Here is an 18804-nt window from a genome sequence, read left to right on the forward strand (position 1 = left end):
CGCCCCCTGATTATCATCAGGGGGCGCCCTTAGCTCAGTTGTTATATTTGATCAGAGTTACTTTCAAGTGTTCAGAAAAATATTTTGCTTAATTGACCAAACTCCATGATTCTGTTAATAGTCTGACATTAGTTTTGGAATATTTGGTTTTCAAGCTAACTGTCAGGATTCTAACTGTTACAACATGTGTTGTTATGGTAGTTTCAGAGTGGAAAAAGTAAGTGGATCAGTTTACTCCCTTGATTTCTCTGGTCTGTCTCAGTTTACCCCACAGCTGGGGTAAAGTGAGACACAAGACAACTTTTTTTAAACAATCATATTTTCACTGCCCTTTGTCTTGAATAAGCATGCGCAAAATGGCTGACATCTTTGACAGCCCGCTAAGGCTTTTATATGTACATTTTATATCTTTATATGTCCATGGGCAACAGCATATACAGGTCCTTCTCATATAATTAGCATATTGTGATAAAGTTGATTATTTTCCATAATGTAATGATAATAATTGAACTTTCATATATCTTAGATTCATTGCACACCAACTGAAATATTTCAGGTCTTTTGTTGTTTTAATACTGATGATTTTGGCATACAGCTCATGAAAACCCCAAATTCCTATCTCAAAAAATTAGCATATCATGAAAAGGTGCTCTAAACAAGCTCTTAACCTAATCAACTAATTAACTCTAAACACCTGCAAAAGATTCCTGAGGCTTTTAAAAACTCCCAGCCTGGTTCATTACTCAAAACCGCAATCATGGGTAAGACTGCCGACCTGACTGCTGTCCAGAAGGCCATCATTGACACCCTCAAGCAAGAGGGTAAGACACAGAAATACATTTCTGAGCGAATAGGCTGTTCCCAGAGTGCTATATCAAGGCACCTCAGTGGGAAGTCTGTGGGAAGGAAAAAGTGTGGCAGAAAACGCTGCACAACCAGAAGGCACAACCAGAAGAGGTGAGCGGACCCTGAGGAGGATTGTGGAGAAGGGCCGATTCCAGACCTTGGGGGACCTGCGGAAGCAGTGGACTGAGTCTGGAGTAGAAACATCCAGAGCCACCGTGCACAGGCGTGTGCAGGAAATGGGCTACAGGTTCTGCATTCCCCAGGTCAAGCCACTTTTGAACCAGAAACAGCGGCAGAAGCGCCTGACCTGGGCTACAGAGAAGCAGCACTGGACTGTTGCTCAGTGGTCAAAAGTACTTTTTTCGGATGAAAGCAAATTTTGCATGTCATTCGGAAATCAAGGTGCCAGAGTCTGGAGGAAGACTGGAGAGAAGGAAATGCCAAAATGCCTGAAGTCCAGTGTCAAGTACCCACAGTCAGTGATGGTCTGGGGTGCCATGTCAGCTGCTGGTGTTGGTCCACTGTGTTTTATCAAAGGCAGGGTCAATGCAGCTAGCTATCAGGAGATTTTGGAGCACTTCATGCTTCCATCTGCTGAAAAGCTTTATGGAGATGAAGATTTAATTTTTCAACAAGACCTGGCACCTGCTCACAGTGCCAAAACCACTGGTAAATGGTTTACTGACCATGGTATTACTGTGCTCAATTGGCCTGCCAACTCTCCTGACCTGAACCCCATAGAGAATCTGTGGGATATTGTGAAGAGGAAGTTGAGAGACACCAGACCCAACACTGTGGATGAGCTTAAGGCCGCTATCGAAGCATCCTGGGCCTCCATAACACCTCAGCAGTGCCACAGGCTGATTGCCTCCATGCCACGCCGCATTGAAGCAGTCATTTCTGCGAAAGGATTCCCGACCAAGTATTGAGTGCATAACTGAACATAATTATTTGAAGGTTGACTTTTTTGTATTAAAAACACCTTTCTTTTATTAGTCGGATGAAATATGCTAATTTTTTGAGATAGGGATTTTTGGTTTTTCTTTACTTTTTTGCCAAAATCATCAATATTAAAACAATAAAAGGCTTGAACTACTTCAGTTGTGTGCAATGAATCTAAAATATATGAAAGTCTAATGTTTATCAGTACATTACAGAAAATATTGAACTTTATCACAATATGCTAATTATATGAGAAGGACCTGTACTATCTATGCCTAACACTAATACTTTTATTTACCACAGCCCTTTCTAGACAGTCGCCTAGGCAATGCTCATCAGCGTCCTCGGCTCACTCCCCTCCCCCCTCGGACACACACACAGTCCGTGGGTCAGCGGCCCAAAGTGTTTTGGAGAGATACAGACTGCACTAAAAACAGACTGTAACTCGCTCAAATCTGAACCGATTTTCATGAAATTTAGTTTGTTATGAAGATAGAAAGATTAAACATGATACTGATTACGTGTTGGAATTAAATTCAGTTACGGGGCCGCTGACCCAAGGACTTTCTGTGTGTGCTCACGGGGAACTTTAGGAGGGGGGGGGGGGCTGAGGATGCTGACGTGCATTGCCTAGGCGACTGCGGGCTTTCCAAGATGGCGGCCGTTCTGCGCATGCGCACCTCATATCGTGCAGGCTCCTCACTTCGTGTAGCGACAGGGCCTACGACTTCTAGCTTACAATGCTAAAGAACAAGAATACTTCTACATCTGGAACCCTGTGAAACGTGCACTGCGCGTCAAGCTTTATGGGCGTGTTAGGCACACATGATGCGAAAGAAAATTCTGATTATGTATGTTGCGCTGCGCCAATGAGCAGCTTTCATAGGAATGAATGGGCGCCATGTTTCAATCCGGTGCCCATCTCTTGTCCATGAGTTCTGGTGTTGTATAATGTCCTCCAGGTTTTTGTGGTTGATCAGATACAATTGTGCCACCGCATTTGAATTGATTTAAAGTGGACATAGGGATAACACATATCTTGAACCCGGTATTGAGACAGAGATCCGTAGTCTAATTTTCTGAATTTTGTCAGTAAAGACGGAGGCAAATTCATTGCAAGGCCATCATGGGTACATGTTCAGACACAGGAGGGTTTGTTAGCCTGTCAACAGTAGCAAACAGGGCACATGCATTGTTAATGTTTTTGGTGACAATGTCAGAAAAGAAGGACTGCCTTATATTTCTCATTTCTGAGTTAATGGTGCAAAGTCTCTCTTTATAGATGTCTTAATAAACCTGGAGATTTGTTTTTCACCTGCAAGTATACAATACAATACATGAAAATTAAAAGTATGATTCTGTCAATTTCCCAAGTGTACGGTATAGTTCTCAGGGCAACTTATCCTAGTCATCATTATCTGGCCTGAATATAGTTTTCAGTAACCCATCAGTTTAACCTCACGTGTCACCTCATTTAGACTATTAACACAGTACTGAGACAACATGCAGTGTTCCAGAGACGCCTCATGCCTGTCATCATGTTTCACCTTTATCACATTTGCCTGGAGCAGCTCTTCTGCTCGCACGTCTGTCAAACGTCCAGTATACCTTTGAATGGAAGATCAAAAGAAGATCAATTCCAGGGAGGGAGGGAAGGGTAGAGCGCTGAAATAGAGGAGTGGTTGCTGTGTAAACATGGCAGTGACAGTTCACAATAGGTTATTTTAGCCCCAGCATTAGGCCTCTCAAAGGCATGCCAGCTCCAGTGGCCTTTTTTTAAACACAAACATGACGGCAACATTCCTCAACATGGAGCAGACCTCACAACACAGGTTCTCAGGCTGCTCGTCTCTCTCTCTCTCTCTCTCTCTCTCTCTCTCTCTCGCTCTCTTTATTTCCTATAACAACATCAGCGTTCACTCATCTTGTATGTTTGGCATTTAAAAGTCACATAGTAAAGTTATTAAGCCACCATTTCCAGGCGTATGCTCAAAGGCAGCAGTGCAATTCAAGTGTCAAGATGATCCTTGACTATGTTTTCAAGTGCATGATCACATAATTATTGCCTTTGCTTTAATTGCAAGAATAATGAGATGAAGCTGGTGACTTGAATGGTATGAGGATATGTGTAATGGGGCTTGTCCCCTTAATCCAGTCGTAATTTGCCAATGTCATGTAATCTTCTAATCCTGTTACAAAAGGATGTAAACAAAGGCAGTGCTGTATACAAACACACTGACACACACACCACATTAATTATATTAATGATCTGCAAACAACATCACTTGGAGTAACACATGGAATTATTTTCCCTGTCATAGTTCTAATAGCCTCTATATTAGTATTAGCGTACTTTTTATCATCATTAGTCCCTTGGTTTAACATGCAGAGTATTGGGTTTTCTCTCTCTACTTCAAATGAAGATGACAGTTAGGGAAAGACTTCCCAGAAATGTATCTCTTATCCAGTACTGTCTGAACTTCCTATCATATCCTGTTGACTCAACTCTCTTTGTTCCAACACCTTGGGTCGTAAACCCACACACACCCACACCCACACACACACACACACGCACACACGCACATGCACACACACACACACACACACACACAATTATCTGCATGTGTCATCAGTTACAGTGGAAATAGAAAACTTTGTTTATTCTTCGGCATGACCGTAATTCCACGCCTTTTGGTGGCAATTTTTAACACTTTATATACTGTTCTGTTTTCCGTTATTAAAAGGCTTTAACATGCAATGAAAAAATATCAACATGTTCTGTTTGAATGCAACCGACAATCTAAATAATATATTGTGTACGTACTTTTCCGATCCCCTCCCGTTGTCATTTCCAATCATGTTTTTGTTTCCGTTTCCAACTGGAACGTATGTTCCTCTGTAGAAAACAAGCTGCACGTCTAAACATGTAAATATTACTGGTGTGGGAGTTAATATTGCTCACATCGTTCTTAGTTTCAATTTATACACTTTCATTGTGAGCATACTTGCATCGCGGGGAGGGGAGTTCCCCCACTACAATTTCAAAGCAGAGAACAAATTCAGCATGCAGAGTGAGAGATATTCTGTCATTTATCTTCACATGCGAAGACGGCAGATGGATAGAGAGAATGAAAAAATTTACTTTAAGGTTAAACTTGGTGAAACGCCAGGGAGTGTGGCCTCTTTGTAGCCTGTGGTCATATTTATGCCTCATGATGTCATCTCGACAGCCGTGTGTGTGTGTGTGTGTGTGTGTGTGTGTGTGTGTGTGTGTGTGTGTGTGTGTGTTTGGGAGGGTCAACACACACACACACACACACACACTCACACACACACACACACACACACACACACACACACACACACCACAGACCATTGTACAGCTATTCGCTCCAACCTCTTACCGTCTCTGTCTCCCCCTTTTTTCTATCTTGAAGTATTGTATCAGACTTTACTGGTTCTCATATCTATCTCTATCTTTTCATCCGTCCACAGAGCTTGCTGTTTGCCTCTCTCTTACTTTCACACAGTCTTTTTCTACAGGTTTCACTTACGTTGTTCCATCTTTATTTTTCTCCTTTTAAACATTCCAAACCATTTACTTTTTACAGTTTCTGAAAGTTCTCAAATAATTGACTGAGGGGATTGGAACTTTGCGGATGCCGTTGAGATGAGCTTGTTGAATTGTGTCGCCCCCGAAACTGTTTATTTAATTGTGGGGAGCGATCGTCTGAGAAACATGGAAAGAATGAGGCCAGTTATTTACCCAGATGGTTTACTGGTGGAGGTGTAAAGGCTGGCCAAGCTCTACTGTGGGAACACACAAAACGCTTTTACTTTTCTTGGTATCGCTAGAGTAAGATTTTTGTAAAGACCACTGTCCCCCCCACTCCCCCATCAGCTCTCTCTCTCTCTCACTCTCTCTCTCTATTTCTCTCCCCCCCTCTCTCTCTCTCTCTCTCTCTCCTGCTTTGTTTGCTCTGGATGGCATGTTTGATTATTTATCGTAAGGGAAAAGGGAGTAGCTGGAGCAATAAACATGTGACAGCACGTTATTTTGTTTTCCACTGAGAAGGCCGTGTCCTTTCACAGATATTGGGGGCAGCAGCCGTAAAGCCTTTTATTTCTATTCTGAGTTTGGACTGAAGCTAAAAGGAGGATCAAAAGAACTGATTGCAAGTGTCTCTGAGAGACAACTTGTGTTTTCTGTAAGTTCAACTTATCAACAGATAAATATTTCTCCTGGATGGCTGCCCTTTTTTTGCCTTCTTCTTCTTTCTGTATGTGAATTAGTTTTGACATCTAGATCATTGTTCTCTGTGTGTTAGAGAAGGGGATTGTTTTTGCCTGCTTGCATTCATAAATAATGATCTGTAATTGTTTGTTTGTTATCTATCAAAAGGCCAACAGAATATTGTAAGTGGATCCTCTGCTCTGAAAACAGTTATCAAAGTATTCCCGCGAGACTTCCGGCATATCAACTTTTTGCATTTTTATTGGATTGTTAATATATATATATTTTTTTAAACTTAATACATATTTCTTTTTTCTGTAAGGCTCTACAAGTTGCTCGGCAAATACTCCTCCAGCAACATCAACATCAACAACAACAACAACAACAACAACAACAACAACAACAACTGCAGTCTCAACAAAACGCCGGCCGCAAATCCCCCAAAGCCAACGACAAGCAGCAAACCATACAGGTAACTGTCAATATGTTTGTCATTCTCTAGACACCTGACACTCATTTATTACCTCTTGATCACAGGACGGCTTGTTCATTTGACTTTGTGGTTATTCCAATAATGAAAGAGTCAACTTATGCAACATTCTCCAGAGCAAAGTGTGCAAAGCAAGCACAGCAACTTGGCTAAGTTCACAAACAGGAAATTAGAATTGGCAGTGCAACATTTTGCAGTTATGTATGCTCATGTGTTATGTGGGATTTAGCAACACACACACACACTCAACCATTAGTCATCCGAAGCCTGACGTAGAACATTAGAAGGAACAGTACATATAAACAGGGGCTGTTGTGAAACATATAGGCCAGATTGTAAGAATTCAGTCAGTGCAGTTACATGCAGACTCATAATCGGGTAAATAAATGAATAAGACTTCAACCGGACTTCTAAACTGCATGTAAACACCTTTATCTGATCTACTTCGCACACAAATCGGCACATTAACGGACAAGCGAAGTCAGATAAGAACACCTAGATAACTCGTTCATAGTCTGCATTTATCGCATATCGGAGTTTGCAGTATGCGCTCGAGGGTTCCCTGTCGGGGATTTCACAAGGAGGTGGACGGAGATGACGTAATAAATAGTAGTGTTGTTGCCGGAAGGGAACCGGACGTGGCTCTATAACCACTTGTTGAAAGGGCTACAGCGCCACCTAGCATAGCAGGGTCAGCAATGCTCCGGCCATTTATCGAATATTTGAAAGGCCATGTATACTCAGACAAGTGACGCGGTCTGTTCGAGTGGCAAGTTCGGTATACAGTCTTAATCCAATCTAGTTGTCCCATGTAGCTGCACTGTGTGGTTTGGATAACATAATCTCATCCAGTAGTTGTAGACTGATTCCAGTGCAGTAACATACATCCTGAAAAGCCTTTTTCTATTCACTGTGCTCAGTTCAGGTGGTGTACAGTTCAGGTAAAACAGGGTTCCAATACAGAGTCTGGAAAGTTTGAAAAATGCATGATTTTAAATATTTAGTTTTTAGGGTTTGGAATATGAGTGAGATCTGCAAACCTTTCTGTAAAATGCTTGATTGTATCCATACGGACCCATACGTATTTTTGTTCAATGCAATTCATGCTCACTTGGCTTTAATGTTACAAATTATAATAGCAAACTTATTTTGATTGATAATTTGGAATTCTTACATTTTGACAAATATTTTAAAGAACATATTGGATTTTTCTTCAAAAGCTGCCACATTATACAAGCCATTGACTCTAAATCTGGGGCCGTATTCACAAAACATTTTAAGGCTAAGAGTAGGTCCTAAACGTGCTGATTTAGGAGTAACTCTCAAAAATAAGGGGCGTTTCACTCCTAATTTTAGGACTCCTAACTTTTTAAGATAGGTGTAATTCACAAAGCCTTTTAGCGCTAAAACTAGCTCCTAAATCTATGAAAAGCTAAGAGTCCTCGAGAGGACTCCTAAGTCACTAAGAGTAAATCACAGACAACCATTTGATGGTGTTTTGGAGATATGTAATGATAGTGAGCTTTGTAAAAGGTACCTTTAATAGCTGTAAGGGTTTATTGATCTTAGTAAAGCTATATTTAGAAAGTATAGACACATTTATATATATCATATTTATATAAAAAAATATTTATTAAGTTCCTTCTCCTGCAGTTGCTTTGGGTTTATGATACACTGAAAGTTACTGTTGGTGTCACGTTTGGGTTTAATTTGTTACTAGAGTAGGCCTATATGTGGCGCTTCGCAGCATCTCCTCCGTTCCACAGGTCCGCTACTGTATAGTTGCGCGTCTCGCCTTTTTCCTTCCGCATGCACTTTACGATTTCGCCAGCTGTTGTTTCTAAATGGTGAATTTCCTGGTTTGTCGCTGTCTGACTATTGCTGCATAGTCGCCGTTGAGAGAAATACAGTGAGAGTGCATGGCGTGCAGCTGTTCAATGAGGATATTTTTTCCGATTCAAATCATTGTAATATTTAAAATGAATAGGCCTATGTGGCGCTATTGTAGGCTAATTGTGAACGAAGGTGTGGGAAACCCTGCAGTATCTTGGTTTCATGTTAAATCAGTGTCACTTGTCATTAATTGTATATAAAAACTCTTTACTTTAATACAGCGACACGATATGGATATCTCCCACAGTGTTTCTATCATAAATTCACTCTTAGGGACTCATTCCCTCTCAGCCAACCACTGTGGGCATAGAAGGTATGAACATGACGTCATCCATAGCAACAGGGTCAACCACGCCCTCTAGTCTTAGCTTAGGAGTCCCTCCCATTCCTTAGTAAAAGTTGGTCTTATCAGCTTTGTGAATAGGTTTTAAGAAATTACTCCTTACTAAGAACTTTTAGTGCTCCTTAGGAGTACACTTAGTGCTAAGATAAAATGTTTTGTGAATACGGCCCCAGACCCATAAATGAATACCACACAGGGCACACCTCTTTAAATTGGATTTTAGTGCTTGTTCTATTTTATATTAATATCTTATATTGTTTATTGATTTGCAATATTCAATATACAATGTATGAAACACCCTTACATTTTACTAACGGGGCAATGTATAAAATCCTTGAAAAGTTGAACGTTTTTTTTAAGGTGCTGGAAAAGTGCTTGTGTTAACCCTTTTAAAGAAGGAGAAAGTGCAGAAATGCGAGTGGAAAAAAGGAAAGGTCTGGTCGAGCATAGGAGACTGTGTGCTTTTCTTGTTTGGCTTTCATCTCTGCACTTCACACACACAGCACACACAGTATTAAAGGAAAGGCAGGTCCCTACCACCAGCAGCAGGAGGAGCTGTATAGCAGGGGTGGTTGATCCAGGTGGGGGAATAGACAGAGACAAGCAAGGGGTGGGCAAGTGTGAAGGGTCTGGTACTAAATAGAAGCAGTAGGATAGTTATATGGATTGCCTGTGATGCTAGGAAAATAAATACCTTTTAAATTTTTGTTATGTTTAGTATGAGCTGCTCTGCATATCTGATGCAATATTTACGCCTCATAGATATATCTTTGTTTAAAGAAGGAGTGCTTGTTTGTGTCGGTGTGAAATTTGCAAACGACTTGGGGGCATATTTGGTCATTAATACGGCAGGCCCTGTTCTCTACGTGTGTGTTTATATGTAATATTTAATACCCTTACTAACCCATTGGGGGCCCCTTTTTAATGAGCTATTGTAGCGGCTAGGTCTAATGTCAGGTTGGTGAAAAGGCCTCTCTTTTGTTGTGCAGATGTCTTTTGCACAGCTCCAGAGGATGAAATATGACTGTGATGACCTTTGGGTTGTGTGCGTATTTGTCAGGATTCAAATAAGTTGAAAGGATCAAACTAAACAGTTTCCCTGCAGCCTGGCAGGGAATTGTGCTCCAGAGGTCATCAGAGGGGGACCAGCAAACGGCTAGATTCCAGCGTACTCACAGCCAGTTGTTGGTACATAGTGAAGTACTAGACCATCCTCTCCTGCAGACAAAGACAAAATTAAAATTCTAATTTATTAATGTATACAGAGAGCTTGGCCAAGCTGTCACTCAACTATTGAAAAGAGAATCAGCACCCCTTCGCTCCCCTCCCCTCCCTTCCCCTCTCATGCCAGAGTCTTGTGAAGATAGCACACAGGCATCGCTGTAGTATCTAACTAACACTTTAAATTGCCTTCTGCTCTCTTAATGTTGTATGTTACATTTTGCCTTGGTTGAAGCTGCCATTATGAAAAAAGAAGGTCCAGACAGACAGGTACAAGTATTTGTTTATCTCTGAATGACATACAGTATTCTGCTAATTAAAGCTCATCCTGCAGTCTGGGCCCATCTTGACCCCAGAGCTAAACGTCTTGTCATACATCTCGCAGCTGCTTCACTCTATCTTCAAGATCAATTTGTCCAAAGAAGTCCGAGTTTAAAGTCAGAATTCTGAGAATAAAGTCAGAACTACATTTGTTTTCTTATGTGTGGCCCTAATCCTCTTCCGTACATTAATTACATAGCTAATACGGTTTTGAGAAGAAAAAAGTAAAGATGTTGCTATGATGGTTGTTGCTTTCACTACTTTATGCTTGGGGTCACCAGGGACCCAGTTCATGTATGTAAAATAGGTTGGGTAGGATGAGGGTTAAACACACACACACACACACACACACACACACACACACACACACACACACACACACACACACACACACACACACAGTTCATATATAGCCAATCGTTCATACATAAACATCATTCTGCCGTTCTGCGTGAGGATGTATTTACAGAAGAGTATTAGGGCCACAGGGAAGGAAAAACTAGAGGAGGAAGTTTGCTGTACCCACTAGTTCAGCTTGCATGAACGCGGCTACCTCTTCCAAGTTTGTGTGGTTTATTCTTCTGATCAGACACAGTTTTCGCCACAATCGCAAATCGCATCAAAGTCCTGATACTGACCACTACACCATGTTTATGAACTAAAAGAGAAATCCTTTCTTTGTTACTAAAGCCCATTCTGAAGTAGTTTCACCAATTCATCTACACAAGGCATGTTGTTGAGGCTGTTCATATGAGCTGTTTGATGGAGTCTTGAACGGTGGACTTAAAAAAATAGATTCGTTCTCTGTTTTTTTTTATTTGTTTTTCTCAATGTTGAATTTCAACTTTATTCTCGAAAATGTCAACAAGTTTTTCTGTGGGTCAGATTTTTCCTTGTCTTCCTCACACTGTCTGCCTCTGACACACACAAACACGGGGCTCCTCTCACTTCCTCTTTTAAGAACAAACCTGCGTACCTTCAAAGATGCCCCCTTCACACACACACAACAACATTCACTATCTCCATCACACACACGGCCCTGGATAATGATTCTCTGTTGATCCCTGGACTGGGTCATCAAAAGACATGATCCAACAGTTATGAGGCTGTGTAGGAAGCTGACACCCATAAAAGCACCTGATCTTGCAGACGATGCTCTCTTCATCTCAGCGGTCTTCCCATTAAGGGCCAAAAGGAGAGGTGCGGAGAGACTGTTTTATTTATTTTTCTCTCTCATTTGGAGACGTGACTCACTTCTTAATTCATTCTTATTCAAGTCAGAAATAATGAAGCATGTTATATATATATTTATATTTGTATTACAGAACATCAGAAAGAGAAAAAAATTAGCCGCATTGAGTAGTAAAGGAGAGAAGAAAAAATATGAGTCAAACAAGCCTCAGAATCCTTGATCAGCATTAAACGGCTCTTTGGTTTTATATCACCAACAGGGGTGCCCACCACACACACACACACACACACACACACACACACACACACACACACACACACACACACACTCCCCTCTCCCCTCACATACCCGCCCAGCCCCTGCCTCTGGATGGAGATGCCTGCGCTGTACTCTTGCAGCCCAGAGGCACTTTAATCAGACTAGATATACAAACAGCTGCTACGCCAGGCTGGGAAAAAGCAACTAAACATACTTGACTGGTCAAAAAGCCAGTCAATTAAATTGACAGAATGATATGTGTGATTAAAAAGAATGCCATGCTGCGTTTTACCTTTTTCGCACCTACAGTGGCGCGATGACAAGAGCCCGGCAACTCCCACCCCACTAATTACCATTATCAGTGAAATGGTAAGGGTTTGACTCATTAGTTCCATGTGCATTTCATTAGAGGCAGGCTGAAATTGGATTTAACTTATTACTTTTTCATGGATCACTTTATTGTCATCACTTCAAATTGGATTGCAGCCCCAGGTAACTAATTATGCCAGCCGCAGGATCAGGAGCGGAGAAATAGGTAATTAGGAACAACACTGTCGGACCCTCGCTGATAGTCCAACACGGCACAGAGGTGGGAGGAGGGGTAGGGGGGATTTGAAGCTCGTTTGTGGCTGGTTAACTGCAAGAGATCCTTAGGTAGGCATCCACCTCCTACAGGGGATTATGTGGCATTCAGCTGGGCCGAAGATGTAGTGTCAACATGGTGTCTTTTGTAATGCTCCAGATTATGCTTGTTTTTCCAATCCACAATTTGTGCCCGCTATGGAGCCTTTATTATTCATGTCAATGGGACAGTGTGAGCGATGGCTAGTGGCCAGCTGAAGTTCCCTGTGTGGACACTCCTTGAATGACATTGACATGGTTTCCGTCTGTAATACAGTACGTCTGCACTGATAGCAGTGAGAATACATGAATGGGCAGTTTGAGGATAGGTAGCTGGATAATGTATGGAAATACCAGCGATAGTCTTGTAGTGGAGGGTAAAGGAAAAAGATAACGTCACATGACTTACTACTGAGAGCTTTCATGTTCCATACAAATGAAGAAGAGGTCCTTTGTAAGAGTATGAAGCTAGAAGAGCAACCTCTGTCATTTAGGGTTTATTTTTTTTATGTATTGTCATTTTGTAGTTTGTTTTAAAGGAGAAATAAGAAATATGGTCCTTTTAGCTAACTTCCTGTCCTGATTGGATAAAAACAAGCGGGATTCTCACAATTTTATCTGGCAATTATTGTAAAGCGTAATAACTGGGAGACCTGTGTTATGAACTATGCATACTGTGTGATTGCCGTATGAATATAGAGAGATTTAACAAGTATTAACAAAAAATATCACTTACAATTTTGTATAATGTCAAAGGTGAATCACTTGTTATTCTTCAGATACAGAGAAAACTACTGATACTGTTTCAAAAACTAGCAGACAATTTCCTTATCTATTATGGCGCTTTTCCACTGCGCGGTATCAGCTCAACTGACTCCACTCAACTCGCATTTTTGGCGTTTTCACCACAAAATCATGGTACCTGGAACCTGGTAGCGGTAGGGCTGGGCGGTATGGCCCAAATCTTATATCACGGTATAGTATTTTTCCTTTAAATTCAATGGATTAAAATAAATACCGCCCCAGTTTGGCTTTAGTCAGTCAGTGCAACAACAAAAAATTACTGCATCAACTAAATGTTCAGCCTAAATTTTTCAATATCAAAATAATGAAAGATTAGAATGTTCCTGCAATATTTGCACATCTTCATTTACAAAAGCTGTCAAAATGAACTAGTGAGCAAATGTCTGGTAATACTTTAACTCCAGCTTCAACATAAATAATATTTTCAAGTTTGACATGTTTTAAAGTTAATATGAAACCAGCCTTGCTGGCTGTCTCTCCTCAGTGACGTGCGGTGAGGTCAATGAATGGGTAGGCACTGAGTTCTGAAAGCCATATTTCTCTAAACCTATATATTGTTAAAACAACAAACAAACAGGCACGCACGGCCAACTTCAAATAATCTCTCTATCTCTCTCTCAGACACACACTCACCGATGCGTGCACACGCAGACACTAGGGGTGGGAATCTCTTGGCACCTCACGATTCGATTTGATTCCGATTCCGAGGTCAACGATTCGATTCAAAATCGATTTTCAATGCATCTCGATGCATTTTTTTTTTTGCGTACATACCTATGTGGGATTTTCAAAAATATATTTATATACACATCTGAGTTTGCTACTCGGAGTTTACTAATAACTTCCTACTTTTGTGATGATCATTAAATACAATCAACAGATGAATTACCTTCTCTAATATTGTATTAGAGAAAAAGATTTTCTTGTCACAAATATGACTTTCTATGACCAGTGCAATACTCAATGCAGCTTTCAACACAATATGGAAGTATGTAAAAACTATTTTATTTCTACTCTTGTGAATCATGTTTCTATAGGATTTCTATTCTATTATTTTCTATGTCATTTCAACACATTGTGCAAAAAGTATGTCTTGGAATTCAGCTCTCATACAAAAACGTAAACAGACACAAAGCCAGTGCAGGGTTTGCTGCTCTCTGCCCTTTTGTTGCCACTTTTAACAACTCGCACTTGTGTGGTGTGCATGTGCAGTGGCGCAGGAAATACTAATATTAAATACTAGTAAAAAAAAAAATCGATTCGGAATCGTTCGAGAGAATCGCGATTAATCGGAAAATCGATAATTTTTCCCACCCCTAGCAGACACACGCGCACACACACAGACCGGACGTAGGCCTATATGAAATGAGACGACGGTGACTGCGGCTTTGCCTGTAGCTTACTGTAGTTTGGTCTAGATGATTAAACATCATATTCATAAACTAAACAGACCCGTCCCTCACACCAAGGGCCGAAAAAACATAGGGGAACGAGTCAGGACTTCGCCGATTCAAACTACTTCTGTTTAGCTTCAAAATAAAAGACAGCATTCACTATTCTGTAGGACTACAGCATAACTGATGGCAATTCCATAAACTCTATCTTAATAGATAAAGTTCCAGTAGCATATGTCCCATGGACCTGTCCAGCATCAGAATTGTTGTGAATTCTCCAAGTACTGCCTGTCTATTTATTGTTAGCGTCTGAGTTAGGTCAGTTATTTACGTAATTTGCGTAGTTTACGTCATTAACGTAAATGTCCGCACCACCGTTGAGTTTATTCTCCGGTGGCCACGTTTGGAAGTCATTGACGATAAACTTCATTCCATATTCCATCATTCAATATCCCATATTCCACCATTGTGTCAACACGTGTTCTACAAAATGTTATACAGTCCAAATTGAAGTAAAATCAGCTAACTCTCAACAAAGTGACTCTGTCCTTCCTGACCGAAGCCCTAAAGCGGCGTAAATATTAGTCTGCCAGCTCAACTTTTATCCGCATTTATTGCACAGCGTCCAAATATGTTTGTCCATCAGCCACAATAAAACACATTTGCTCAATTGAATATAAAATGCAGAATGGCTTGCACTCGGCATCAATTCATCCAACCTTATTATTAAATAAACCCCCAAAATATTTTCTGACTCACCAATCTGACTCCCTGGCTGTAGAGAGAAGAAAGCCGATAGTAATCCAGTCTGACTGATAGCACAGCTAGCCGATCCTTCCGTTCATGTAGGCTACCTGTCCGTTTGAAACGCTCGAACATTGTTTGTCCCTGTTGCTGCTGAAAACCGTTCAAGCCTGGCGCAGGCCTTTCTCTTGCTATTCATTCTTCTCAAATTATAATCCAATTTTTTAAAATTCCTCCAATCTGAAATATCTGCAGGCACGGACGGCAATGTTGACTTTGAAATCCTCGGGGGTAACGACGTGAATGAGCATAGCCGGCGTAATGACGTAGGCCTAAACTGCGTAAATGTCCAGCAATATATCGATTTTAATTGGTCCATGTATGATATGTAACGTAAAGGCTTCTAGCATACCATATTTACGTCAAAATAAATAGAAATAATCCTGTTTATTGCGCACGTCACTGTCTCTCCTTCAATAACAGCACGGGGGTTAAGCCCTGAATAGATGCTAAAGATGTCAGTGTTAGCCAGCTAGCTCACGAAAGCTAACCCATGTAGTAAGCTACTTAAAACAAGCCAACTCTGCGTCACAGCAACAGCACGCTGAAGCGCTGCACACAGCAGCAAGTTTCCTTTGCCCGTTAACATTTTTGACCGTTTAAATAGCTGCTCTGCCCAGGGGCGTTTCTAGGTTTCCAAACAGTGTTGCCAATTTAGCGATTTTGTCGCTATATTTAGCGATTTTTCAGCCCCCCTGGCGACTTTTTTTTCAAAACAGCGACAAGCGACAAATCTAGCTTTTTTTTCTGGTGTAATTGGTGACTTTTTCGCCGAAGCAAGTATCACTTTTAACGCTTCTCAACGAGCAGCGGGAGCCTCCCGGCCCGTCCCCCGTCACAGAGCACTGACAGACGGCCCGGTCCTCGCGCAGCAGCCCCTCCCAGCTGCGGTCAGAGCAGGAGATACACCTCTCCGCTCGTGTTCCGTTAGCATCACTATTAGCAGTTAGCAGCTTTTCCCACCTCTTCTACAGTCTACGAGTAGTGCAATTCAAAATGTTATGCAGTGCTTTTTTAAACCATGAGCATGTATGATTACTGCTAGACTTAACATTACCACATTGGTTGTTTATGCGATTGTCACGTTCATAACACTAGAACCTCATCTATTCAAACATTACTGTATAAAACCCCTGTCTACAAATATGCAAATTGGGCGATGACGTCATCTACAAATATGCAAATTAGGCGATGACGTCATCTGGCGACTTCTAGCGACTTTTTGGACAGCCAATAGCTACTTTCCTTACTGAAGAGTTGGCAACACTGTTTCCAAAACATCCGGGGCTTAGCCCAAGAGGGAATAGGGTAGTGTGTGTGCAGAGCGCTCGCGGCAAATTTTTTGTATACTTTTTTGCGCATAATGCTTTACCTAAATAAACAAAATAGGCAGCTAATTATAGCTTTAAATAGCTACCTGACTGCTGCTTATCCCCAAACATTTAAAGTTCCATACAAGTTATTTCATAGTAAAATTAATACAAGTGAGACAGACCTTACATTATCCATATCAGGGGTGTCAAACTAATTTTCACAAAGGGCCACTCTACGATATGATCACACTAAGGGCCGAGTTTACTGACATGCCTTCTTTTCAATCCAAAAAGTAAAAACAACATACCTATGAATATATTGTATACAACCTGCGTACAGGGTCATAGGCTAGGTTTCATTTCAACATTATGGGGGACAAATTATAACAAACAAAGATAACAAAGATTTTTGAGCATCAAACACTTAATTTCCTGCATTCTGGTGGATTTTTATTCATCTATCTGTGCCTTTTCTGCATCAATTTATAGTGGAAATATTTTTTTTCTGTGAAGGAAAAGACAACATTCAGGTTCCTAAAGAAACAACTATAATATAATATAATGCAGTAAGGCTCTCAGGCATCCTGGATTTTTCAAAACTTTCTGCACATTCAAAACATATCACATGTTTTGAGTATTTCTTTTTAGGAATCATGACTCAGCTCCAGTGTTAACTATTTATGACACTTTACATTGGTAATGAAATGACAGCCACCATTGGAAATGAAAAGGGTGGGGAGCTAGCTAACGTTAAATTGTAACTTAAGGCAAAAGTTGAAAACAAATCATGTTAGTTTTCATCCTTAGACACTTGACACAATCAATCATCAATATTGGCATGCTATTTAGCCTCATAGATTTGCCTATTTACAGCCCACAGAAAACTGACATATTTTCTTCAATGCAAATTCATCAATTCATGGCTTAAAATCTTGACCAGTGGAACTTTCAACAGAAATTCCTAGCAGTAAGCTACGCAAGTGTCCTAACCAATGGGAGCATGTGCGACGTGCGGATATAGCACAGCATGCAAAAAAAAATATATATATTATTATAATTTTTTTTTTATAATTTTTTTTTTAACAAAAAAGATTTGGGGCTAACCAAATTAGATCCGGGCCTTTAGCCCCGAATAAAACAGCCTAGTGACGCCAGCCTCTGCCACCGTGACACGGAGTTGGTCTGTTAACTGTAAAGTGCTCTGCTGCAGTGCCCCATGTGGCATAGCGGTGTTACTGTAGTGTAACTGTAGGGACCCGCCTCCCGCGAAATGAACAGTTTTTCTCCGTGGTATAAACGGTATGGCTAAGTCTCTCCTGGTAGACACTTTATACCGTTGGCGCTATGATACCCTCATACCGCCCAGCCCTATGTAGCAAGGCTGCTTTTTTGGTATTGCCTCGCTATAGGTTCCAAGCGAGCTGAGCCGATGCTAAAAGGTGACTACCAGCTTCATTCTGTTGTATATTCTCCTAAACTCTCCTGGACTTTTCGAGTGTATTTTGTCTCGCCACCTGCAGTCTTCTCTGGCTCTCTATCATTTGATTTGCGTCACAGATCCGAAAAAACTTAATGAAATGTCCATATATTCGCTAAGCTCACCCAGTTGTGTTGGTTGTTAGGGATGTGACTTTAAACATACTGTACACGACACAAGAGGAGACATGTAGGGCAGCTAGCAGCTAGGCTAAATAGTAGCCAGCTGGGACAGAAATGATAGCGAGCGATTACATTACAAGCCTCGGACTGCACTGATTACCTCAATAAAATATTCATGCTGAGACACGGCTTGCATTTGCAAACACGTAGCCTGAAACAAGCACAAAACAGTCAACTTTATGATGCATGACTTTACGTGCATAGCGATGTACGTGGCCCAACAGCTGAGCTTGAGTCGAGTAGAGCTACATGTGCGGTGGAAAAGCGCCATTAGTATGACTAGTTAAAGCCACACTCCTTTATTTCTTCTTTTTTCCCCCTTGCTCTCTCCCTCTTTTCACACCATAGTGGACAGCCTCGCAAAGGGCATCTCCAGGTCAAAAGATAATGTATTTTCAGTTTACAGGATGAAAGCCTTTTAAGTTGTAGAAGAGGGCCCCTCTCCAACGCCCCCTCCTCCCCCACGTTT

General features: G+C 41.1%; 1 protein-coding gene across 9 annotated transcripts in view; it reads left to right on the top strand.

Annotated features, from left to right (window-relative positions):
• The window catches only part of foxp1b (forkhead box P1b), a 222337-nt gene that overhangs the window by 133085 nt on the left and 70448 nt on the right, over window positions 1–18804 (top strand). For all 9 annotated transcript variants that reach the window (XM_080025667.1, XM_080025672.1, XM_080025674.1 and 6 more), the window contains one exon: window positions 6345–6494. In XM_080025667.1, the coding sequence (XP_079881793.1) occupies window positions 6345–6494 (150 nt within the window). The remainder of the gene's footprint in view (window positions 1–6344; window positions 6495–18804) is intronic.

Source organism: Ammodytes marinus, assembly GCF_949987685.1.
Source record: "Ammodytes marinus genome assembly, chromosome: 4".
In the NCBI taxonomy this organism is placed as follows: Eukaryota; Metazoa; Chordata; class Actinopteri; order Uranoscopiformes; family Ammodytidae; genus Ammodytes; species Ammodytes marinus.